Here is a 26,178-nt window from a genome sequence, read left to right as displayed (position 1 = left end):
GTATCTTCAGAATCGGAATGTTTTTTCCATATTGCACAGCAGCGGCACAAATGTGTTCTGTATCTGCTGGTTGGTTGCAATGCTTCACTGAGGCTACGTCATCCATACATTCAGATATATATGTGTATTCAAATCCGAGATGCCATTGTGGTGTGGCTGCACCATTACATCCAATAGAAAATATCTAGATGTCTTTTGCACCATTTTATACACACTTCCCTGTAATTCAGCAGGACATATTTGGTATCTCTGGAAACCTCGGGATCTCCGGTAGAATTTTAAAATAAAGTTCTGTGGGTTTGAATAAAGCTCAGCCGTGCGGCGTGCATTTGTAATGACGAACTCACTGATGGGAGCAGCAGGGTTGGAGAGGTTGTTACACACTGCTGGCATGCTGGCAATAATTGATTAATGCACATTTCTCACTCTTCCACACTGAGGATGGAAACGAGCATCAGGACCATGGACAGCAGCCAGAGCACCAGCTAGAGTAGAGGCAGCAACAAGTTATATTTTGTTGCCTCATTCTCATTCTTAAACTACTTAATCTCGTCTTTCGCTCTAGAGGCGATGTTGCTATTTCTCTTCCACCTTTTTTTTTTTTTTAGTTCATTCATATCTCTTCACCTCTTCACCACCTCTGTGTTTCTTTGCTTTTCTCTACCTGTCTTCATCCTGTCATCTGGCTCTGAGTGTCTTGTCATGGTGTAAACAACTAAACTAAAACTGCTTTGGGCGTTCTCTGTGGCCTGACTTCTGATGCACTTTGTAATAAACCCATACAAACAGAAGCACACACACACACACACACACACACACACACACACACAAACCAAACTAAAAGACATCCCGCATCACATTCATCAAATTCTGTATATTCATACCTGGGAGCAATGCAGTACAACCTGTCCTCGATTGTCAGCCGCTGAGCAGCTTCACTGGAGCAGTTGGGGGTTAAGTGCCTTGCTAAAGGGCACTTCAGTGAGGCATTTCCAAACCAGTATGAAGACTTCAGCCTCTGACTTTTCCAGTCACAAGAAGCTTCTCAAACCTCGAGGCTACCACTGCTCCTGTCTCGTTTACAAATGGTACGCTCATACTACTGCTATTTCTGTCTCACTTCAAGGATTAATACTCCAGCCTGTATCGACCTTTAACACTTTAGTCGAAGTGCTCTCCTCTTAAGTATTGAAGTCACACAGCTCAGGCTTCATGTGGTTCAATTAACAGCCAACGCTGACAGTCACAGCTCGTCCAGTGAATTCTAATTCCACAACTTCACAGGCTACAATTAACGCTAATTGCATTGTGGACCACCAAGGCCCCCGGCAGAATTAATGTGTATTGTCTACGATATTGAATTCTCTCCATTCGTATATTGTGTTGTCCAAGGCGTCCGTGGTGCTGGGTAAATGTGTGTGTGCGGGTATGAGTGTGTGCATTTTCCTGTCTGTGTGAGCTGCTGATTTGTCACCCTTGGGTCAAGCGGATGGCGCGACAATCTCCCAAATGCAATTAGGAAGTGGCCCACTATCTAAAGGAGCCCAGTGAGACTCTGATGAATTGCTCTCCATGTCTCTCTTTAACTAACTGGGGGGCCCACTGTGTTTGCTTTCATACACCATCCAACATATGCACACGCCCATGCACACAGAAACACACACGCACACACACATGCACGTATGTTTGGCACTCTGTGAAAGCCTATTTATTACATTTTGGAGTGCCAAACAGGGCTCTGAAGAAATTGATGGAGATTGTTGCTTCTTTACCGTGAGGGTTTTCATCTCAGATTTTTCTGCAGGGGATTGGGGGTGATATGGAAAAATGGATGCTGATGTTTTTGCATTCGGAGATGTCTCAGGAGATGTTTTCTGTTATAGGCGCAGTTATATTTTGAGAAATTCTGTAAATTATTTCAATGCTGCCTTTGGGCTTCTCTTGATTAAATTTGGTGTTTGTGTGTGTCTGTACAAGAGTGCGTGCATCAGTGCGTACTCGTTAGTATTCACAGAGTCGGTGAATATGTAGCTGTCCGTATAGCCTGAACAGATCGTGTTGTGTAGTCCCGCGGCACTTTGACTGAAGTGGGAGCTTTGTGAATCTAGTTTGAAAGCAGCTTGATGTCATGTCTCAACCACTCACCCTCGCTCCTTTCAGCTCAGTGACCTCTGCTTTTTGTAGCATGGCCCCTCTTTGTTAAGTTTCTTTTTAGTCGTGTAAATGATAAAATGTATCTTTGAGATTGCAGATGCAGATTTGAAAAGTCATATTCGTGTCAGCCTGTAACAACTCCACCGACATTATTCCTGAAGTGCTGCTGACATTTGACATGTTTTTCTCCAGTTAAGTATTTGCCAATCAGTGTCCGCCTCATCTCCTTACCGAAATCCTTAAGGGAGCACAGAGAAAATCCCATTAAAGCCGATGCGAGAAAGGCTTACTCCTCCTTACTCCACCAGGCATGGCTCTGCGACGTCACGTCCACAACACAGTTTTGTTCCTTTCTCTGCACAGCTTCATACCCCACCAGGAGCATTTCAGAAGTTGTGTGTTTTGCCTGCCAGATTTTGTTGATTTGCTCAGATTTTGCTGTTTCAAATACGGTGGTGTCAAATATCTGACCAGTTGACTCTGGTTATGATGTCATGTTGATGTAGATTTGTCTTGTTTGAGATAATCCTTCTTGTTTCCAATGCAGTGTAATTTGTTTCAGAATTATTTTTCTTGGAACAAGAATAAATGTATTGAAATAAGGCAGAATAAAGCACATCAGTTCAATAGTATCAATAAAATGTCCCTTGAGCTAAAAAACGAAATCTGAAAACTTAACATTAGAAACAAGAGGGATTATTTTATCACACTGACAGTTTTTTTTCACTGATTTTAGACCGATTATGAGAGTAAGTGACTTGTCACAATGGAGATTTTTTGCACAGTCACAAAAAGTATTTGAACAGATATAGATAATAATAAAAAAAATGTTAGTTTTAGGATAAAGTCACTAAAAAAATGGATAAGCCCCAATATACAAAATAAGATATAGAAGTCTACAACTAGTAAATATTGCTATACGCTGGATGTTTTCCCTTAAGCCTTTTTGAAATTCATTGTGTCCTTGTGGGAATCCAGGACTTCACGTTGCATGTCGTAGCCCACATCATGTGGAGCACATATTTTGTCTAAATGACCACAAGTAAACATCAGTCTGAGTCATCAAATCAGAATCTTACTGCAGAGCTTCAAGACTGGTATGAATCACTTCAGCAGATTTTTTTTATCTCCCTCCTAATTCTCTTAATGAACTCTATAGAGAAATTAACTGGGGGAAACAACGGCTGGAGCGATCCCAGCTCCATCGCCTCCAAGGCTGCTCTTGTTTAGTCAGTCATTTACCCAGCCGTGTGCTGCTGCGTACGCCACCAGGGTTATTTTAGGGCAAAATGTTAATGTAAAAGAAAAGAGTTGAACATGGAAATATATCAAGGCTCCAGCGATGTTTATGAGCAAATGAAAAATTCTGACTCTGACTTCTGTATTTCAGAAATAACCATTTACTAAAGAAATGTATCCAATCATCTACTCATTATGCCAAAATTCTCCTCACTTTCTAGCTGTCAGTGTCATTCTGTCATTGTCTACAGTGTTGTTTGGCTATTCATTGTCTGTCCATATACTTATCCAATAAATAAATAAGTAAATAAATAAAATACAATTTTCACATCATTAAACGGTATAGAATCTTAATCTTTTTAAATACTGCTGGCTGCATGAAATGTGAAGTCCTTGTACAAAAAGAGCTGTACTTCTTCGTCTTTTCACATTCAAAGTACATGTTTTTGCAGCTCACAGTGTGTGTGTGTGTGTGTGTGTGTGTGTGTGTGTGTGTGTGTGTGTGTGTGTGTGTGTGTGTGTGTGTAAGGATGTATCAGTAGGTCAGCAGCAGTGTGAGCCCACTACAGAAAACAGGAGAATGAGGAAATCAAGGCTAAACTGCCCAGTTTTCTCCTTAGAGACTCACTTTAATCAACTGTACTATACTTACACCTCCCACCATGCGCACACATTCACTGATCTCACTGAAGCTCTTTTACATCTATCGCTTTACGCAGAGGCAGACCGACAAACACACACACACACACACACACACACACACACCAGATGGACCAGAGCGGGCTTTGATTAAGAAGAAGGAGATGATGATTTAAATTAATCTGTTTCCCTGTTGGGTGTTGACTGAGAAAGTGGGTTCAATGAGGCTTTCTGAGTTTTATTGTTCATGGTTACGCCTAATATTTTGTCATTTTGCTATAAATGATACAATTTCAGTCATGATTTAAGGTGACAGAACACACTGTTAACCATAGGTGTGGGCTGGAATCAAATGACTTGGATTTGACTTGGACTCGTGTCACAAATTTGATCATTTTAGACTGAACAAAATCAAGTAAGGTTCGACTTTGACGCTAACACCAATGACTCATGACTTATACCAGAGCGTTTTGACTTGGAACGACTTTGTAGTCTACCTTCCCCAAAACCAAAGATTAAAATTATGCAAAATCCCTGCTTTCAGACTCTCTACTGGCACAAGGAAAGCTAAGGGAGATACATTTGACTTCTTGTAGAAAACATGATTTCAATTGACAAATCAGCACACACAGGAGTGTGTGCTGATGTGTGAAAAAAGTCTCACACATGAAGTAGACCTTGCCGTTGTTTTAAACAAACACTAAATGCAGCGGTCCCTTGGCATTTCGAGGCCTTTTTTATTCCCAAATTAATTAACAATAAAGACAGACTAGCGAGTTGAAATGGGGTGTGCCAGTGGACCATGTGCAACAATTTGCATATACAGTGCAGGCAGAGGAGGAATAAATTATTAAGTAAAGATTGGTAAAGAGCGCATTATGACTGGAACCTCAACATTTGGGACTTATGACTGGACTTGGACTTGAATGCCAGAATTCACTTACTTGTGACTTGCAAAACAATGACTTGACTTGGTCCCACCTGTGCTCTGTGAGAGAAATGTTCACTCACTGTTTTAATATCCACTGGTGAAATAAATGTTATTTTAGATCCAATTTGTGTAACAGGGTTAGATCAAGAATATGTATGTGAATATGTGTGTTATTCTTTCCACTCTATTCCAACACTCTACTCTTTGCACTCTACTGAGTGCACTCAGTAGAGTGCAGATCTCCACCAGACATACTGTAGCTTCCCCTTTCAATCAGATAAAATAAATTAGGGTGAGAGGCCCAGTAGTGTGTGAGGAGAGGGAGAGGGAGAGAACAGCGGTGGTCAAGCGAGCTAGACGGTGAATGAAGGGAGGGAGCTGAAGCAGCGAGAACAAACATTTTGCAAAGTTCTTGAGTCACGATAACCCTGAGAGGTTCTTCATTATACAGTTGTAACTGTGCATAAAAAAAAAATTAGGCTGGTAGGTCCAATAGTTTTCAAGATTAGTTGGTGACAGACAGACACACACACACACACAACACCACCACCAGACCAAACACATGATATCCTCCTGGCAGGAACAAAAAAGAAAGGGCTACAAAGGCAGTGTCATATAAAATGTCTAAAAAATTAGTTTTCAAATTTCAAATTTCTCAAAGATCAAAAATACTAAAGAATCAGCCAGCTGGATTTAGTTCAAATTCCAGTTTTCAAGTGTCAGATAACGATTTTACTTAGTGCGCCCCATTTTCAGTCGTTTGGTAAGGTGAACAGATTAAAAAAAAAAAAAAAAAAAAAAAACTTCCAGTGGTCTGTCAACTCCTGTTACTCACAGCAGAAAGACACAATTTTGTCTCAGCTGCTTATGAAAACGTGATAGTCGGTGATGCATGATTTCCTTAATTGGATCCCTCTTGTCCTTTTTCATTACATCGGCAATTTAACATATTGTGAAATACATGTTCTCTGACAGCTTGACATTTTCAGTCGATGCAGTTTATGCTGCTCAGCCTTTCTGTGGAGTGCCATCCATTTTAGATGATTGTTATTATCGAGCCATTTTTGCTGACTCTTCCACTTTACTCTCAAACTGTCATGGCACCCAGCCAACTCCCTGAAGCAGAAATCTATGTGTTTTGATATTTACTTTGAAAAGCTACTCTCTTTCCCTCATAGGCCACAAGATTGAAGTTCATTTCATCTGTACTATCTGATTGGGTAAAATTATGTTATTCCCTGTAATGGGGCTCAGTGGCAAGCATGTGTGTGTGTGTGTGTGTGTGTGTGAACTTCTGCTGACACAGTAGGAATCTGTCTGAAATCTGTCATCACAATTTACATATACATTGGCACAACACATCCCTCCTCATTGCTCTCCCTCTCCTCTATATCGTCTGTTGCTCTCTCCATCTTCTCTCCCTTCAGTGGCTCTGTTACGCCCTCCTCTAAATTGCAATCCAGGAAAAAAAAATGCATTTGCTACAACAGATGGAGCAGAAAATGACCTAAAACCTTTAAGTGGAAGTGCCTTTTCCTGACCTCCCACCACCACCAAGTCAAGGTTTATGCGTATAGGCTGCAGCGGTATATGATAATCACTGTTATTTTCATAGTGGAATCCTCTTTGTCCCCATAAGAACATATTGGCTAAGTGTGTGTGTGTGTGTGTGTGTGTGTGCGTGTATGTGCATGTGTGTGTGTGTACAGGCAGGAGCACAGCCATGCTTATCTCCCTTCTTCCATACCACCCACCCAGTGTTTGTGTTATTTTTCCATACATAGACCTTGTGGCCCTGCTCCTATAGTCGAGAACTTGTAATTTTGATAAGGCCATGTTGGGGCTGATACGAAGAACAGGCAACCTGAAAATCACGCTCCAGCCTCGAAGCTCAGCATGGTCTGCGGCGTTGTTATTTCACCAAGAAGATGGAGTTGAGAGGCTGAATCAGGTTAAAAGAGAGCACTGGAAAGAGAAAGGAGAGTTACAGAGTGTGAGCACTGCAGCGCAATGTAAAGGCCAGAACAGACGCAGGGAGACGCTGTGGGTGAAAGAAAACTTTGTCTTTCCCCTTGTGTTTGACGGTGGGGTTGGAGCACACCGGCGAGATATCCCCGCATAGCTTGGCTGCTTTTTGTTTCCGCTACATCCCGGTATGTTTGGAGAGATATCAGCCGGCACAGGGTCAGAGTGCTGGAGCTTTATATTCCCTCCGCAAGGCGATTTCCCAAATCCCTGAAAAGAACACTCATGCAGGGGATGAACTCCGCAGATGATTACAGAGTCACAACTAGATCTACACACACACACACACACACACACACACACACACGCACACATATCCTGGGCAAACACGATACACTCAGTGGACATGGTACACTCTGTACACTCTGCAGACAAAACAAATTTCATCTTTTGTCAAACCGACACAGTTTGACAGATATCAGAAATTATTTTTCTCTTGACTACACCTCAGCAGCTGTGCACGATGTTTCTGAGAGCCGAGCACGCTGACGAAGATCATTGTGTCCAGGACTGGGACTTGACTGGGGTTCAAATGCGAAGCGATAGCCGTTCTGTAAATAAAAAGTCAGCAGTGTGTATCTTTAGTTTTTACTTCATTACCCACTGTTTGGTTGGTGTTCAGCTCCCTGACTAGCTGGATGGTGACTGCTGGGTTTGAGTTATGCCAGGAAAAAAGAGATTAAAAAGCAAAAGAATCCAAAGTAGTTTGTCTTAACCAGTGCTGTCATGATTTTCAAATAAAAAAAGATGTAAAGATGAAATGGAAAAGAAAAACAGATATTGCATGAATTTGAACTCTTTTCTCTGATCCTACACAATGAGAGCATTTGCATGTTTCACCCACATCTAGAAATATTTCCTTAGGTAGGGGAAAATATCAGTGTCTTACTGTTGTTTTCCACTGTGATACAATAATTAAATAAATGAAGGTTGCACCCTTCATACAAAGTAGGCTGCCTATTTTTTAGGTTTTATCACCAACATGTTCCAGCAGTTTGCCTTCTTTAGGGTGCCGTGACAGTAAAAATTAGTCTGAAATTTTAACAGAAACAGGTTTCCATAAATGGCCATGTCATATACCCCCAGTGATTTTTATTTTCACAGTGATACCATGAGGCCAAGTGCAAGCTCAGACCGTGTCTCTCATTCTCTCTGCTGCTCTTATTGCTGCACCGACCTCATTCACATTAAGTACCCAATATCCTCTGTTGCTGTCTATTGAATAGACCGCATGCTGGGTGACATTTTCAGTCTCTGCTGGAGAACAGCCATGCTGTAGCCCATTATCTCTCTGATTCTCCCTTTCTCCCATTTTCTCAGTACTCATATTTGCTATATATCTTGTTTTTTTCTGGAGCAAAGATCAGAGTTAATCAAGCCATCATACTTACAGTATAGAAACTCTACTTTCCTCTACAAAAGTGCCTTATACAAAGGGATTTCGATGCACTCAACAGAGGCAGCTCTTCTAATTTTCACTTTGTATTCTTTACATCTCCTTCACCGTCTCTCTCTGTCTCCTCGCTGTCTCCTCGCTGTCCTCGTCTGTCGTTCTCTACCGTCTTTCCTTTTGATTTTGCTCCTAACTTGCCACAGTTCTCATTGAAGTCACTGTGCACCATGACATTGCTAAGAAATAAGTTTGAGGACACATTCTAATGCAAATATAAAACCACAGCTATCACCAACAGAGCTCCACGTGATCTGCTTTGTGCTTCTTTTGAGTCCAATTTGGGAATTCTTTTGCTTAGTTCCTCATTAAAGTTAGCAAATTTACTACTACTAAAAATACTACAATGCCTGCCTTTAAATGTGTGACAATTTACCTGTAAAAGAAACTGATGAAAATGACACCTCTTTTCGGTCTATGTGTCTTTCACATCTTAGGGGAGATCTGTGCCTTCAAGATCCACGGTCAAGCGGCTCCGTTTGAGGCGGTGGTCCTGAATCGCACATCGGGGGAAGGGGTCCTGAGGGCCAGTGGCCCTGTGGACTGTGAAAGCCAGAAAGAGTACACCTTCATTATCCAGGCCTACGACTGTGGAGCTGGTCCCAGCGGGGCCGACTGGAAGAAATCACACAAGTGAGTGAAAGCATATGTGTTTGTGCCTGTGTTTGTTGGTCGTTGGTTGTGAGACTTTGCAGGTTTGAGTTTAAGGAGCTGGTACTGCGGGAACAAGTGAGACTAAATCTTAAGCTTGCTTTGAGGAACTGAAAATCCTGGGTTTATGTCAAACCGTCGACAGACTAATCCAGCTAACTCTGTTATCCACATACGAGGAACAGAGCCCAGCAGCTGTAGTCGGAAAAAAACACATTATCCGCAACGGATGGTCAGATTTGCCGGCTATTTGTCTCGACCCTAATTTGCATCGTGACTGTCTAACTAGATCAAGTGGGTAAAACATATCTTCATCTTGTGCCATTTCTTCTGACATAATTTCACTCATTTAAAGAATCTTATGATTGCAAATGGGAACTAAAAATCCTGATATTTTTTTCCAAGGCAAAATGAAGGACAGCACCCCAGCGTTCTGAGTGATGATAACACTGTTCTGGTCCATCTGGTCTGTGGTCTGGTGTTGTTGTGTCAGTGATATATAAACACACACAGACACTGCACATAAATATAGATCTATTGTGTCCTGTTCCTATTCTTATTTTATTTCCTATTCCCATCTTTTTGTTGTATTTGATTTTAACTTACCACTACTGTTGCTGTGTCATTTTGAACTGATCAATAAAGTTAAATCTAATCTAATGTAATCTAAAGTTAAAACTCACATTCAGAGAACAGTGATAAACAAAGACAGACAAAGACTTCATTATTTTGGTACAAATTATGATTTTGCCCACATTTTTTGACAAAAACAACAACAACAAGTTGTTAACATCACAAACAGCAGTGTAAGACAGCACCTTCGATCTTTCAGTGGCAGATTTATTAAGTTTTAATTATTAGTTTATTCTTGGGGAAAAAATATAGATATTAACTTTCATATTTTCACATTTTTTCAGTCACTTCAAATTGAGAGTGTGACTTTTTGCATGTTTGCTGAGTGTAAATTTCATCACTCAAGTTCTCAGGTGTTTGGCTTCAAAATATCTTTACACTTTGCACTTACAGCTCTGCTATCACAGCCAGACAGCGATCACTTTATTCAGCAAACCGTCAGATAGCATCTTAATTGTTTCTGTTTCCTTTCCTTTTGTCATTCTTTTTTTCCCCCTCTACATCCTTACTTCTACACTGCAGTGTGTATCTAAGTGTGTGTGTGTGTGTGTGTGTGTGTGTGTAAGCTGGGAGCACTTTATGAGTCAGACTGACAGACAGACAGACCAGCATGGACAGCAGCAAATCAAACCCTCTGGTCCTTCAGTCAAAGATGAAGAGCTGTTAAAAGAAGCTGCTGCAGGCTTATTACCAACAGGGAGGGAGGAAAGGGACAAAGAGAGAGAGAGAAGGAGAGAGGGAGAAAGAAATTTCTCAGCTCAGGCATCTGTAATGAATTTCTGCAGTGGAAGATAAATGACACACAGTGTATGTGTGTGTGTGGGTGGGTGACATTATCACTGCAGGACATTCTAAATAGGCCTCATTAAGATATTGTCATTAATTAGCCAGATGTGCCACTGCAGATACACCAGAAGTTGTTGTCAAAGAAGGTCACCGGTGAGAAAAACTTCATAATGCATCTCAAGTATTGCTTTATTTATACACTTTATTGCACAAGTGATGTCAGAGCACCTGGTTAATGTCTGCAGCAGCCCCCTTTAGTTGTCTTTATATGGGTGTGTGAAAGAAAAGAGAGTGCTGACAAAAGTGTATTGAGGTGTGGGGAGAAATCCGGGATGAATCTGGTGTCGACTGACAAGTTTGTTGAATACATTGCTCAGGGATTTTTCATGCCTCCATTCACATTAGATGGTAAGGAAAGTCCATTTTATAAGAGCCGCTAATTGATGTGATGCTTTTTTATGTGTCTGGCCTATCTTTAACCATTGAATAAATTTTCCAACCACCCATTACCACGAACTCTTTACACCCCTCTCTCCCCTGACGCTGTCTTAAAGCTGTTTTCTAGATCGATAGCGAAATTGGTCTTAATTAATTTCATGCACTCGTAATTACTTAAGAGACATGTTTCTTCTCTCCCCTCTCCCTCCCTCCTCCCCTCTTTCCTTGTATCCTTTTCTTTTCCTTTCCTCCGCCAACCCTGTCTAATCCTGTTTTTGCATCCATCCATCCCTTTTCTCCCTACCGTTCTCTGTCCATTCACTCCTCCTCCTCCCTCCATCCATCCAGGGCAGTGGTTCACATTCAGGTGGACGATGTCAATGAGTTTGCTCCAGTGTTTCGAGAGCCAGAATACAAGGCGTCGGTAACAGAGGGCAAGATCTATGACAGCATCTTGCAGGTGTGTCCATTATATTATTTTACAGTTAAAGGTACACTGCCAAAGGTACAGTGAAGTGGGTTAGATTCAACTGAAAAAACACAGAAGGATCCTCACATCAGTCGACCCTCTGCAGTTTTACATAGTGCACCGTTACTGTGTATGTCAAATTTTATTTTTAATTTCAATTTTGGCTTCTGATGATTATGGAACCAACATAATTGGGATAAAATGATTGTTGTGTCGCATTACGTTTCGCAATGATGCGGTTGTTTTGTCTTGTTTTGTAAATCCAGCGCTCCCCTTTCCTTTGCAGGGGTGGATTTCGCCCCTCCCTAAAGGCCCACATTCACTCTTAGCTAGGCTGTGGCATGTTCAAAGTTAAAGGAAGACTCCGGTGTTTTGGGGAAAATATCTTTTTTTGACTTACCCAGATTGAGTTGTTTGATAATATTTCCACCCCTGAACATCCAGTGGTTCAGTTCCTGTGGGTAGCATTTCATGTTAGCTTAGCATCATGACTTGAACTCTATGGGAGTTGTTACACTGGGTCTGTCAAAATGAAAAAATAAACCTTACAGCAGCCCTGAACATGTCTTATTTACACAGCGCATCAAGTGTATTTGAAATACACGTCTTTTGGATTTAAAAAAAATGAGAGTTGTTTTGGGAGAAGTTAGATGGTGGAACTATAATTGCTGAAAACAATTATCCTTCTGTCTGTTGCAGTGAAGGTAGAGGTAGACCATGGACAAATTAACTTCTCCTAAAATAGCTCTCTTCTTACAAAAAAAAAAAAAAAAAATTCCTGTTACCTGTTCATCATTGTTTCACTGTTGGAATCAACTTGAATACAGATGTGGAGGATGATGAGGTCATTGCTCATGTCAAATAAAAAAACATGTAAAAAAGAAAGTAAAAAAAATAATGTAAAAAAAATGTGAAAAAGAAAGATGAATTTAATTTTTTTAAATTTAATTTTATTTTGCTTTAGGTAGAGAGGTTGTTGAAGGGCTTGGTGCAAACTGGATGTTACTGTGTTGCAGGTGGAAGCCTGGGACCAAGACTGTTCACCGCAGTACAGCCAGATCTGCAACTACGACATCGTCAGTGCAGGGACGCCATTTGCCATAGATCGCAATGGTAAGAGCGCACGTGTGTGTGTGTGTGTGTGTGTGTGTGTGTGTGTGTGTGTGTGTGTGTGAGGGCCTGTGCGTGTTAAAAACAGGAAGAATTAAAAAGAGAATTTTGTGTACGTTTGTGTTTTAGAGCCAATGGCCTCGAGCATTGTTATGATGGGAGATAAACATATTCATGAGACAGGGCATCAGATCAATTTTCAGAATTAGATGCAATGCTTCCACATCAATTGTAAAAACTCCAATTTTATGCATTTATAAATTTATTTTACATCATTTTTTTTTTATCAAAAGCCTATGTGCTGACTTGATTTTATGACTCCAGAGGACATAAAAACTTTCTCTGAACACTTTGCATAATTTTATTGATTCCTGAGCATCAGTGGGAAAATAAACTCAATTGCTGTATAGCTTACTTTTTAGAGATACATAATTTTTGTCTGACTGCAATAAAACTAGGCAGGCGATAAACTATTGAAAAAAAAATGCCATGTGACGTGTGAAATAGTGTTATGTTTGGAGATAAAATAGTAGTCTTCCATTGAACCACTGATGTCACAAAGTTGAATGGTTTATTTGTCAGTACTTAAAAAATAGAAGATCAAAGTGTCACTTACTGTGTGCACTGTTGGTCAACCGGGTTAAACCCAGTTTGAATCTTATCCGAGATATTTAACAAACCCCACAGTATGCTAATCTGTGCACTCTAATAGTAGTGCTGCACTTGAACACAAACAGCATGATTAATGTCTGATAACGAAAGGGAGGGAGGGGACATTCTAAGGCTGAATTTGCATTTGATGTTCCTATGATCTTGGACATTTTAGCCAAGTGTGAGCATGCACAAGTCTCTGCCAAAGATGCACATGAGAGAGCCAAGTCTCAGCCGACTGAACCGAGACGAGACAAATTGCGGAGAAACAGAAGCAGCCAGCGTTGAGCATGAATTGATACTATCTAGGCCAATTTTACAGGAATAAGGTCACATTTTCTGGTGTGTAAATGGGTAGCACCACTCATTTTAATGTAAGAGCTCAAGCAAACATTCTTCAAAGATCAGTTCTTGCATTGAAAACCTGACACTGTCTTCATGTAGACTTTGCTCCAGTCAACTATATGCATTCACCATATATTTAATGAATAATAAAAGGACTATAACTCATAAGCCTATGAATAGAAATAGAACATAAAGAGGAGCATAGCGAGTGCTGAAACTGGCACACTAGCTGATAGCACTATTTACTGTCGCAATGTTTGCTCCTGGAGTAGATTTTCATCCCCGCATAGAGTCGGCCAGAAGTTATCACAATGATCCACCTCAGCCTTGACAATTTCCGTTTTTATATTGTTGTCATTTTTTGATCTGTGGCTGTACATCAGTTCGAGACGACCGGAGGAGTTGTTTATTCTTGATTGAATTCTATTCTGAGCACATCTCCCTATATGAGGTTTCAGCTTTGGGCTTTCGCACTGGCTTCTCCCAGAGCTTCCGCATCCACACTGTGTTACTCTGAGCACGGCGTAATCCAAACCAAAGGGAGACTGGAGGGCTTTGTGTGTGCGCGTGCGCGTGTGTGTGTGTGTGTGTGAACAGAGCTGTGTGAACATGTGGCTGAATCCAGCCGACGGATCAGACAGAAGTACATCCCGTTTTCTCTACTGCTTCACTCTCTCTCTTTTTTTATGTTTCTGTCTCAAAATATTTAATCAAATTTAACCCCTCTCTCTTCCTCTCTTATGGTTTCCTGGTGTGCCTTTTCCTATTTGCTCACCCTCTTTATCATTTTCACTTTTGTCGCCAGCTGGTGGTATATTGCATATTATGATAGATCAAATCAAAAAGTTGAATAGAAACAGCAAAACTTAGTAGAAGTTTCCCAGCATTGCAAAACCATTTCGCATTCACTGAAAGCAGGATTTTTTTTTTTTTTTTTTTTTTTTTGAAGACATTATGGTATAAATAGTGACAGAAACATCTTTGTTGAATAAATAATGATGTAGGCTCAGTTCAGAGGTGTGGTAGTTCTTTGAAATGTTTGTAAAAAATCTCTGTCGACCGCAATCTCTGAGAAATGTGACATTTATTGTCTTTCCCACATATCACGCGGCAATTATGGATGTCTGGACATTAGTTAGTATCTTAAAATCAAAGCTCGACTGACACTGGATTTTTGGGGGGCGATGCGATATCGATATTTGTGAGTAAAAAACTTCTGATATTGTCAGATTGGCGATTTTTTTTTTTGTACATGAATCATAAATTTGTAGCAAGCAGTTATCAAATTTGTGAGTATTTGTAATAAAGATATGTATTAGAGGTTTGATGTTTTACAGTTGAACAGTAAATTTTCACATCACGGCCATTTGGAGATGAAATATGAGGTGTTAATAATGACATGAATTAAAGCTCCACTCCATTCAGGTCAAACAGAGCCAGAGTCCTGTTATTGTGAGCACTAAAAGTATTACACACATAAAGGTAAGAATTGAAAAGGTGCCCAGATTGCTGCGGTGGTAGAGCATGTACCACTTGTTAAGGCTGAGTGCTGACTGCAGTGTCCTGGGTTCAAATCCGACCTCAGGCCCTTTACTGCATGTCATCCCCTCTCTCTCTCCCCCTGCCTTTTCTGTCTCTCTCTGCTGTAACTATCAAATAAAGCAGAAATGCCAAAAAAAAAAAAAAAAAACTCTAAAAAGAATTAAATAAAAAATGTTATAAGATATTAAAATAATCAAAGAGTAAAATAATTAAACAATACAATAGATTATTAGACATACACAATATCAAATTAATCAGGTAAAATGCCATTGACAAGATGTGTTTTTGAAAGAGATTTAGGTTAAATCTCTTTTGTTGATTCTGTTCTGATAAGTCTGCTCTACTCTGTTCTGTTCTTTTAATTTCTGTCATGTTGGAGCCTGTTTACCATCCTCCTCAGCCCCCTGTCTTGCCACTTGCACACTGATACCTATCCTGTCCATCTCAGAAAGATCTGCCGCGCAGTCGGGGCTCAACTTGGATTAAAACATGCTGGTGGATTCGGAGTGCTGCTGTGAGCTTACACTCCAAACTGTTTCTTCAGCTCTCATCATCAAACCCCAGATAAGAGTAAAGTTTGGATTATTAAATAGAATGAAGCCGCTGATGGAGACAGATGGACGGACAAGGAGAAAGAGAGTGTCAGGAAAGGAAGACAGATATAAAGACATGTATAATAGGATATAGATAAAGATATGTGGAAGACTGTGTGACATAGAGCAAGGAAATAATGCAGGAGAAAGACAGTGTGTCGTCCCTGTCTCGCTGCTGAAGCCAGTCTAACAGGTGTTCCAGACAAGGGATGCAAAACATGTTCTCTGCAGTAACAGCACACACACACAAAGAAATGCATAAAGATAAAAACGACACTGCACTGGGGCGCCCCGGTGGCTCACCTGGTAGAGTGCGTACCACTGATCAAGGCTGAGTCTTCACCGCAGCCGCCTGGGTTCAAATCCAAGCCCAGGCCATTTGCTGCATATCATCCCCTCTCTCTCTTCCACCTTTCATATCTCTCTCTCTACTGTAACGATCAAATAAAGCAGAAATGCCAAAAAATAAACAAAGCTAAATAAATGCATGCAGTGTTCTAAATGCCACATACAAGTCAAATCAGATTTATCACAACTACACACCCACATCAACCTCCTATTAGTAAATACAAGGAGGATAATATGGGGTTTTTCTTAAAAAGTGACAATATCTTCCATTTGGTGTCATTAGCTGTGGAAGTGTGTCAACAGAAATGGCAAAATATGGCAGAAAATCCACAAATACTGACAGCCCAAGACAATAAAAATCCAAATCAATAATATAATCAACCGTGGATATGATAAGACAGGAAACATGAGCTGCAGTTTGATTATGCTGGATTTTTAATTCATGTCTAAAGGTGATTTTAGATGTGGTCGTTCGAATGAGTTATTTATATGAACGACATGAATAGTAATTATCTGTGTTAACTGTGAGAATGACAAGATCTGAACCCTGCTTCTCTGTTGTGAGTAAGGGGTAAGACATATTGATGAAAACCTTCAAACTGAGTGTTTTCATTTTTTTAATTTGAACCGAAAGCTTTCATGGCCCTTCCCATTTGTTTCTGACAATTCAAGGCCATTGCAGAATTTCAAAAATTGATTCTTATTAGCCTGAAAATATGGTAGCCTTTTACTCATTCCTGTAAAATCACCTGCTCTTTGATCTATTGTTTATATCTGGCAACACATTTCTTTTACAGCTAATGCGACATATAAAAGCTATTTTTCAGTTGTTGTTTTCTTTTAAAAATATGTGTTTGTTTGTTTTGCTATTCAAATATTGTACAGTATATCGAAAACATATGCAGTAAAGCAGTAAAGAAGACCAATGTAGTATGATTTTTTGTTAAGAACACATTTTTTTTTTTTTTTTTGTCTTGTTGAATCATTCATATGAAGAGAAAAGAAAAGCCAAAATCCTGGTGGGGACAGTAGATCTGTACAACTGCTTATGTTAGAGAGTGACTGCGTCTGAAACTTTATGAAATTGTGCAAAGAAATGGAAATGGTTTGGCAGAGTCGAAATTTCACCTTGTGTCCCATCTACTGTGATAAAACTGGCGAGTGACTGAGATCCAGTAGCTTAACCGCTTCTCGTTTTCACACCAGGCGAGGATCAAATAGTCAGTGTAGGAGTGTTTCATGGGAATGTCTGACTCTGACCTCCTCAACTCTCTTCTCCTGACATTTCAAGCTCTGATCTTTTCTGTTCTGTACCACTGCATTTTCATCTCATTTCCTCAGTGTTTACTACATCATCTCTTCCCTCCTACTCTCTTCTCTCCTTTCCTCACCTCTGTATTACTCTCCTCTCATCTCGTTTCATCTTCTCCCAGAGAGGATTCGGAGTGACAGCCTTTCATGCAGCCAAGCCTCCAGACACAAACAACAAAAATAGCTTCAGCTGTCCGGTGACAGACTGTGATGGCAGTGACTGATTCGGATTTGTGAAGGATGTGACAATGTTTTATGCCTGTTGTTTATCTCGAAGTACATCTGTATGTGTGTCTCACAGATGAGCAATGTGTTTAAGCATCAACTGGAAGAAAGTTTTGAGTTGGCTTCTCTTTGCATTTGCATCACATCATCAGTTCTTCAGATGTTTTTTTTCTCCTTAAAAATATAGGCCAATGATTGTGAAATTTGCCATCTGCCATCTCAGATGTTGCACAGGTTTTGTTGGGCAGTAACAACCTCAGCCTGATTTAAGCTTCACCCAAGGGACAGTTATTTTAGACCTATGGTTATTCTGCTAACTTTTCAGAAAATAATCCTCACCTGAATCTCATTCTGGATTGAGACAGGCGAAGATCATCTAACATTTCATTTGGTTTGGCTTCGATGTACTGTTTACAAAGATGCTTCAGAGCTCAAATGCATTACAAAGTCATTAAGGCTTTACCAAATACAAAGACTTGTTTTCATTTTCAAGGGCCAGTTTCATGAATATATATGTTTTCAATTATTGCTCCAAGTGCTATTTACTTTATTATTATCAAGTATGCATGGCTGTCTATTATTGTCTATCAGCGAATAATGATTTTTGTTAATTCTCCTCTATGTCTTGCTGTAGGCAATATCAGAAACACAGAGCGACTGAGCTACGACAAGCAGCAGAGCTACAAGATTATGGTGACGGCCTATGACTGTGGCCAGAAGAGAGCGAAAGAGAGCGTTGCCGTGCATATTGATGTCAAGCCTGTCTGCAAACCTGGATGGCAAGGTCAGAGATAAAGAAGCAACCACAGAATTCACTTTAAATTGCTCCATTTTTCATGTGGTAATATATGTCTGTCCTTTTGCAAAGTGTGCTGAGGTATTGCTTTCTATGTACTTAAAGCTAAATTAGCACCATGGAAATCATATTCTCATGTATTCCTTCTCTTAAGTGAACTCTGTTTGTGCAAGATAGGGGGCAGGGAAGAGGAAGGGATTGTACAGAGACAAAAAGGAGAGGAGATACAAGAAGAGTTTAGAAAAGGAGATAAGTACTGTAGAGAGGAGTTCTCACCCTGGACCCTGAAGGCTTAGCTCAGAGGTATTTAACTGTGTGCCATTGAGAGCCGAGTGTATGCAAGTTTTTGTTCCCACCAAAGACTGCAGCAGATGATTGCACTCATTAGTTCCTTCCCCCAGTTGAAGGTGTGCTAATCTGTGAAATCACCAGGGACGCATCTCAAACCCTAGCGCAGCGGATAATAAGTCAGTGTGTAGAGAGCTGAAATTCGGGCACGAGCTCAGCTACCGAGATGATGTGTGATGCAGTTCGAGCAAACAGCCACACATGGTAATGATGATTAACGGAAACATTAGATAGGTTAATGTCAGGTTTGTCTCTCCTACACGTTTGCTAACGTGAGCTGACCTAACCGTTTTAATCACGGCTGAAGAGAGCCTGGAGATTAACAGTTCTGAAAGGTGCTGTTGTTCTCACAGCGCCTACACTTGCAAACAAAGTTTGGCGGTATTGCTCGCAAAGTGTCTCTCTCCTTGTCTATTTATAGATACAGCTTATACATTGGTTATAAATGAATGTAGTGAACGTAGATGTTCACTGCATCATGGGAGCTTACTTTACAGTGAACTGAATCAATCTGACAAAATGTCTGACTTCTTGGGCATTTCACTTCTCCCTGAACTAGGGTGCAATTTGAGACACATCCCAGGTGTAGTCTTTGGTTTGAAAAGAAAAGCTGCAGGCTCTCGTCCCACCGTGGCACATAGTCGAATACCCCTGGCTTAGCCAACAGCCGCCCCCTTTATCCTGCTCCCAGCTCTTCCCCAGTGCCTCATTTTTGTTTACTTGAGCAATCCAGGTCAGTTGCCCCCCCCCCCCCAACCCGTGGAGAAGGAAGAGGGATTCTGAAGCTATAGTATGGAGTGAAGAAAGAAAGAAAGAAAGAAAGAAAGAAAGAAAGACCGACCGACAGACAGACAGACAGACAGACAGACAGACAGACAGACAGACAGAAAGAAAGAAAGAAAGAAATAGGGACGGGAGGAAGTTTTAGCATATCCTGTTTTAGAAAGAAAGTCTCTCAAGGAAATCAGAAGACCTGACAAAAACCTCTAGAGGGAATGTTGATTTGAGTGATTTTTGAATTTTTTTTTTTTTTTTTTTTTTTTTTTTTTTTTTTGTGCACAGCTTTAACATCCTAGAAGCTTGGCATTCGAGCCAAGCCGTCTTCCCTCCTGCTTCACCTGTCAGCACTGACAGCATCTCAGGAGTCAGGCTCACAGAGGAATAAGAGAGTAAGACGGAGAAAGATAAGGGAAGAGAGCGACCAAACAGGCAGCTTAAGGGATAAGAGAGAGAGAGCAGCCAAGTTACAGTGAGAGAGGGAAGTGATGGTGATGGCTACAGTCCAACAACATCACAGGCCTTGGGGAAGAGAAATAACCTGAGTCTGATGTCTCACTTTTTATCAATTAACGAAACCACAAGCTGGTACTAGGCCTGTACTGTGGTTTTATGATCTGAGAGGACATGCATTTCTTGAACATTTGGGAATTCCACTGAAAACCACAGAAAACTATGCAAAATCAAAAACATTTCACTAGCGCCTCTAGCAGCTAGCATCACCGAGCAGCCAATAACTAACTGTCACTCAGCACCAATTGCAGCCAAATGGAAGCTATTACTGCTAGCTGCTTGCTGTGATAATGTCATAAAACTATCATGCTTAATAGCCCACCCTATCCCACATGACATAATATATTTTTTCATTGTGAAGAGAAAATATAATCCATTGGGGAAAATCAGATTTAACTGAGTTTTAACAGAGATCATGTGACTGTCAAGATGCATTGCAGCAAATACAGACAAATATAAACACAGATGATATGAATCAGTGCTACAGGCACTGCTAGGGAGTAGGAGTGGTGGAGAGGGACAGGAAAACAGAGCGAGTTGACAAAAGGATGTGAAATGGCATGCTACTTTCAGTAAATGTCATATCTTACATAGAGCTCTGCAGACATATAGATTTTACAACAGTATGCCCAGAGAGAGAAAGAAAACGTCTGAGAAAAGAGGAGCTAGCCTGTGGCACTGTGTGTCCAAACCATGCGTATAAGAACATCTATAGGACATTAAACCATGAAAGGATGACCCCAGTTATTTTCAGCCTGGGCCTTATTTTTCCATTTTTTTCCATCACAATGACTCATTATGAAATTTATTACCTTACAATAATGTAAAGCTTTTCATAACCCTCAGCTGCAGGAAGTGCTCCTGCCCAATGCACATCCACAAAGGCTGATGCAAAATCCAATGGTTTAAGCCAAAAAGGGAACAGAACATAGCCTGAAACTTTAGTACATTCGTAGTTTAGTAGCTGACAACTGGGAGGAAAAATAAAAAGTAAAAAACATTCACACCAGTCTTCTAGTGGTGATTACAGTAGGACAAAGTGATGAGTTAAATTCACACCTATGCACATACTTATGCTTGCAAAAAGTGATAATTGTTAGGCACAATTTGTTAATAGTTTGTTTTAAATTTCTAACAAGTGAAAGCTTACAAGCTGAATCAATAAAACCCTTTTCTTCTGTTTTATCCAAACTGCAGTGAAAGCAGCGGGAGACAAACAGCGAATAGAGTGAACACAAAGAATATTAATAGAGAAAAAATGTAATAGTTACTACAATGTTATTCAATCAAAGATAAAACATGTCTACCTGCAGTCACTGTTATTTGCCTCATGGCTTTGATTATTGGAGTTTACACTGGCCCTCTTGATTTGTATTGGAGAGCATCGCTCCCTGCAGCTGAAGAGAACATAAAGCTCTTCAATGAAGTAATGCACATTTTATACATCAAAGAAAATCATGTCTTCACATGTAAACTGATGCTATTTGATGCATGTTTGAAGGCCAAAAGGGTCTGTGTGTAGACATTGTGTACCTGTCATGTAATCATAACTTTCTGTTTAATCTATGTGAGGTCACATGCTCTGATTGGCTGATCATATGGGCTATCAGTGTATAGCAATTCAACTACACACGCAGAAATACCAAAGCTTCAATGTAAGCGCTGCTGTGTTCATTACGTTTGCGCTTTTCATCACATTTAGCAATAAAATGCACATAATATCTTGAACACAACCACTTGTCAAGATGGCAAAAACTAGAAAAATAAGACCCAAGTTGAAAATAAGGAGAAATTATCTTTTAACATTATGACACCAGCTGGATTAGAAAGCCCTTGTTTCGTATTGCCGTTAGCAAACACACACAAGCACTTGTGAGACCCAGATGGTATCACAGAGTTAGTAATTCACTGCCTTTGGATCACAGAGAAACATTTAATTTAACACAATATTATCATACCCTGATAACACCCTCATTAATGTTGCATGATCCGTCGTGACTTGGGTCATAAATGCAGCCATACTGCATAATCCTGTAGTAAAACCATTAACCCCTTAGTAGCTCTGAGCCATGAATAAAACATAATTCAATGATGCGCTCAAACATTAGGCACTTTGCACATGAGACCTTTTTTACAGTCTAAGTATCAGTGAGTGCGTCTCTTTTTTTTTTTTTTTTTTTTTTTGAAGAACACTCCCTGGCATAAATGGGGTCAGGGTGAGCCTTAATACATCCTCCACCACCTCACCTGCCACTGCCCCGCTCTTCTCTGTCCATTTCTCTCTTGTTCTGTAGCCTTGGTAACAGCTGTCAAGTTCACTTCCTACACACACACACACACACACACATATACACACGCATTAATCTGGGTTGTGAATACCCGTGTGCTACTCTGATACATATTAAGGGTAATAAAAATATAACACATGATAAGAGGAATGACAGGTGCAAGGAGGGCAGCATTGCCTGCGACCAGGCCTGTCATGTTGCAGGGCGCTGTCATTCTCTCTCTGACTTGACAAGGTACAAGATTTCTCTGAGCAAATTCAAAGCTGCCAAGTAGCCAACCTGTGTAGCTGTCGGTCATCCTTTTAAGATCACCATGAAACCATCTACATAGAGCAGAAGAGCAGAGATTTTGCTCTCTACTTTACAGCTGCAGTCTCTGCATTAACAGCAGACAACAATAGTAAAGCTAGACTAAATACAAAAATAAATGTACAAACGGTCAGCACTTAAATTCAGTAGAGGCACTCAAGTGCACATACAAACACACACGCACGCACACACACACACACACACACACACACACACACACACACACACAGATGTATGGTATTATGCTAAATTGATTTAAATTTGAGGTGTGTAGCAATGATATTTCCCCCCATTTTCAAAAGCCTCCTTAAAGAGACTCCTTACCTCTATCATTTTTTCTGCAGTATTTCCACTTTTTCCTTTTTTTCCATTTCTGCTCCACCCACTCTTTGTACTTTAGCTAGCGTACTCATTTCAATTTTAGATGTAGCAGGTAGCTTTTTGATGGTGAGAAGAGCCTGGAGACTCACTACTGTGTCTTCAGACACCAAAGTCTTTGATATTCATGTGAAACATATACCCTGGGTTCAGGGCCGACTATACCTATCACTTTCAATCACAATACTTCAACTCAGATCTGCTAATGCAATAGGAAGGCATTTTGGCTCTGGCTTTTGTACAAGTCTTACATCTGATTTTAAGGTTAAAACAATGAATGCAGAGACAGACAGGTATGTGACAGCTTTATCTCTGGTGGTCTCTGGTGTTAAGATGGGTTAGCAATACATTTATCTCCACAAAAACTGCCGTCAGCTGCAGGGAAACCCACAGCCAATGTGATAATTATATGTGCATAACATTACATACAAGATATCTAGGATATTTTGATGAATGAATCAAGTAAATCAAAACACCTCAAAACACATCAGTTTATTCAAATGATAAGTATAAAACAAAATATAGTCACATAGGAAGATAACAGTAAAACATTATTCAATAAATTAAACCAATTCACTGTAAACTTTGAAAACCACTCAACTGATTGTGATCCCTCAAGGTTGGAACAAGCGTGTCGACTATGAGCCAGGGACCGGGAGCAAGCAGCTGTTCCCCAAGATGCACCTGGAGACATGTGGTGGTCCTCTGTCCGGGGTGAGGGCCATGGTGGAGCTGCAGACCAATCACATCGGGAAAGGCTGCGACCGTGAAACTTACTCGGAAAAGTCTCTGCAGAAACTCTGTGGTAAGCAGAGAGAGGGAGGGAATTTCAATTTGATAAAGACAAAGAGAGAGAGAGAATTAAAGCAACCAAGGGCAATAAAGTGGATGGTGTGAATGAGAGTGAACAAGAGAAAGACTTGCTGCAATGAGATGCATTATTAAAGTACTGAAGTGCTATACAAGAAAGTGGAGAGCAAAGGGTAGTAAGCATGACAAAAGAAGGGAAATGTAATTCAAGGAGGAAATTACCTTTTGATATCTTAACCTCTGCCGTGTATTAACATGCCGATATTCATTCTGGCATTTTAATCCTGGAAACAGTTTTGAATTTAATTTCTCAGTTTAAATTCCTTTCCAAGTGCCACTATGACATATGCTGATAATTGCTTCCCAATTGTATCCCCAAACACTGCTTTACACTATTATATATCTGTAAAACCTCTTGGTACCGCAGTATTAGAATTTAATGGCGTGCTGAGAAAGAGAGCATTCCTGCTGAGCAACCAGAATGTTGATTAAACAGGTCTTCAGTTTCCACTGTTTTTATTGTGTTATTGTGAAAGAAAAACAAAGATCCCTGGCATGACAGATTGAGTTCTTTGGTGAAGGATAATAAAAGTCTGAGTGGATTTTATGTTACACACGGTGATCACAGCCTTGTTTCTTTTTTAAGATTTTCTCAGTAACCTCTTCCAATGACCTCATCGCCCAAATTTCTAAGCTTTCCTATAAACAATCCGTGTCAAAATGTGGCCTAGGATCACCCAACGCTGTCACAGTCTCAGTGAAAATGAAGGTTCAGGTGTGGAAAACATGTTGGTAAGGATGGGGATTTACTGACATGCCTTTTCCAGTTGGCAAGCGTCAGCTGCTAATCCTACTGTGTTTTGTAAATCAATTATTTGCTTGCAAGGCTTATTTGAAAATGATTTGTTATCTCTGGAGGGGAGTTACAATACATCCATATGAACCACACAAATCTGTTTTTTTTTTTTTTTTTCACTTTCAAAGGTGCTTTATTACCATGTAATACAAAGGACTTCTTGCCAAAGCAGATATACATGAAAAAGAAAAAGGCGTATAAGCAGATTCAGTTAGCAACCATGACATGCTTCAAATGTTATGAAATATACTGTGTTAAAGGCCAAATTCGCTATTTTTGAACCTAGGTTCTATACAACCAATTGGGCAAATGTAAAAGGCTTTGAAAGAGATAATGATGCTTTTATCCAAATTCCCCCCCTGGAGATCAATAAAGTATTTCTGACTCTAATTCTGATTTCCAAAATGGGAGGCTCAGTGTTTATTCTTACTGATCTCAGAATGCAGCTGCAGGTAAACAAGCACAGACTGCTACTAGCAAACGTAGCAGTCAGCAGCCAGCAGAGTCCATATGTGGAAGCAGCCAAAACAAGTCCCGAAAGAATACTACTGTCTGAGCCCATAACTACAGACAAAATGCTTGGTTTGTGATACCTTTTTCAGGAGAACATTTTGAGACTGGTAAGAGTATACACTGAGCTTCCCGTTTTGGAAAAGCAATGTTATCTTAAATTTTTAAAAGTAATTTGTGATTGCCCAATGTAAAACAATAGCATGTTTCCTTCACAGAAATTTGTAAAACGCACCATAATTTCGCAAACGAAATTATGGTCTCTATATCTGAGGATGTTGCCAAAATAGTAAACCTGTCATTTAAACTTTTTGTACCATAACCCTTACTCCAAGAACTACCTTTCTTAAATAAAAAATGCTGATATAACCTTCTTACAATCCTAATTCTACGTATTCTGATGTCTTGTATCCAAAGTGTAAATATCTCTTTAATGTATTATGTCCTGGATGACTCTCTAAGCAATTACCTTCTTGTTTTACTCTCTGACTGGGACGTCCAGGCGCAGCATCAGGTAGCACCGACCTCCTTCCCGCCCCCAGCCCATCCACCAACTGGACGGCGCCTCTGCTGACCGACAGTGGGCGAGACAGTGACCTCATCTATCGATTTGATGGGCACCAGGCAGCCAATGTTCCAGATCAGGTGGTGCCGCAGAATCTGACAGACCAGTTCACCGTAGCGACATGGATGAAACATGGGCCCAGTCCAGGACTCAGAGCTGAGAAGGAGACACTGCTCTGCAACTCTGATAAGACCGGTGAGCAGGGGGTGGCATGTGCCTGTTCTTAAAGGCATGGCAAACTAAAATATGTAATTTTTCATTAAAATGTTTTTTATTGTCATCATTAGGTGTAGATAACATCATGAAACTCACATGTAAGAGTGGAGTGATCCAATCAGAGCACAACCACAGTTTTTATTCTTCCCACCCCTGTTTGATTGACTCTTTAAATGCACCTGTTGTCCTCCACTAGGCTTAAGGCAGTAAATGGGGAAAGGGCTAGCAAAGAGCTAATATATAACAAGTGAGCCCTACAGCAATGTTTGCTG

At 40.3% G+C, this 26,178-nt stretch overlaps 1 protein-coding gene across 1 annotated transcript in view; it reads left to right on the top strand.

Annotated features, from left to right (window-relative positions):
• Positions 1-26,178, top strand: part of LOC115374611 (calsyntenin-2-like) — a 179,868-nt gene that overhangs the window by 112,137 nt on the left and 41,553 nt on the right. The window contains exons 3-8 of the mRNA XM_030073590.1: positions 8,876-9,071; positions 11,295-11,406; positions 12,432-12,528; positions 18,175-18,324; positions 23,569-23,754; positions 25,628-25,885. Of these exons, the coding sequence (XP_029929450.1) occupies positions 8,876-9,071; positions 11,295-11,406; positions 12,432-12,528; positions 18,175-18,324; positions 23,569-23,754; positions 25,628-25,885 (999 nt within the window). The remainder of the gene's footprint in view (positions 1-8,875; positions 9,072-11,294; positions 11,407-12,431; positions 12,529-18,174; positions 18,325-23,568; positions 23,755-25,627; positions 25,886-26,178) is intronic.

Source organism: Myripristis murdjan, chromosome 17, assembly GCF_902150065.1.
Source record: "Myripristis murdjan chromosome 17, fMyrMur1.1, whole genome shotgun sequence".
Taxonomy (NCBI): domain Eukaryota; kingdom Metazoa; phylum Chordata; class Actinopteri; order Holocentriformes; family Holocentridae; genus Myripristis; species Myripristis murdjan.
The sequence above is the reverse complement of the archived record's forward strand: the minus strand, read 5'-3'. Positions and strand labels throughout refer to the sequence as shown.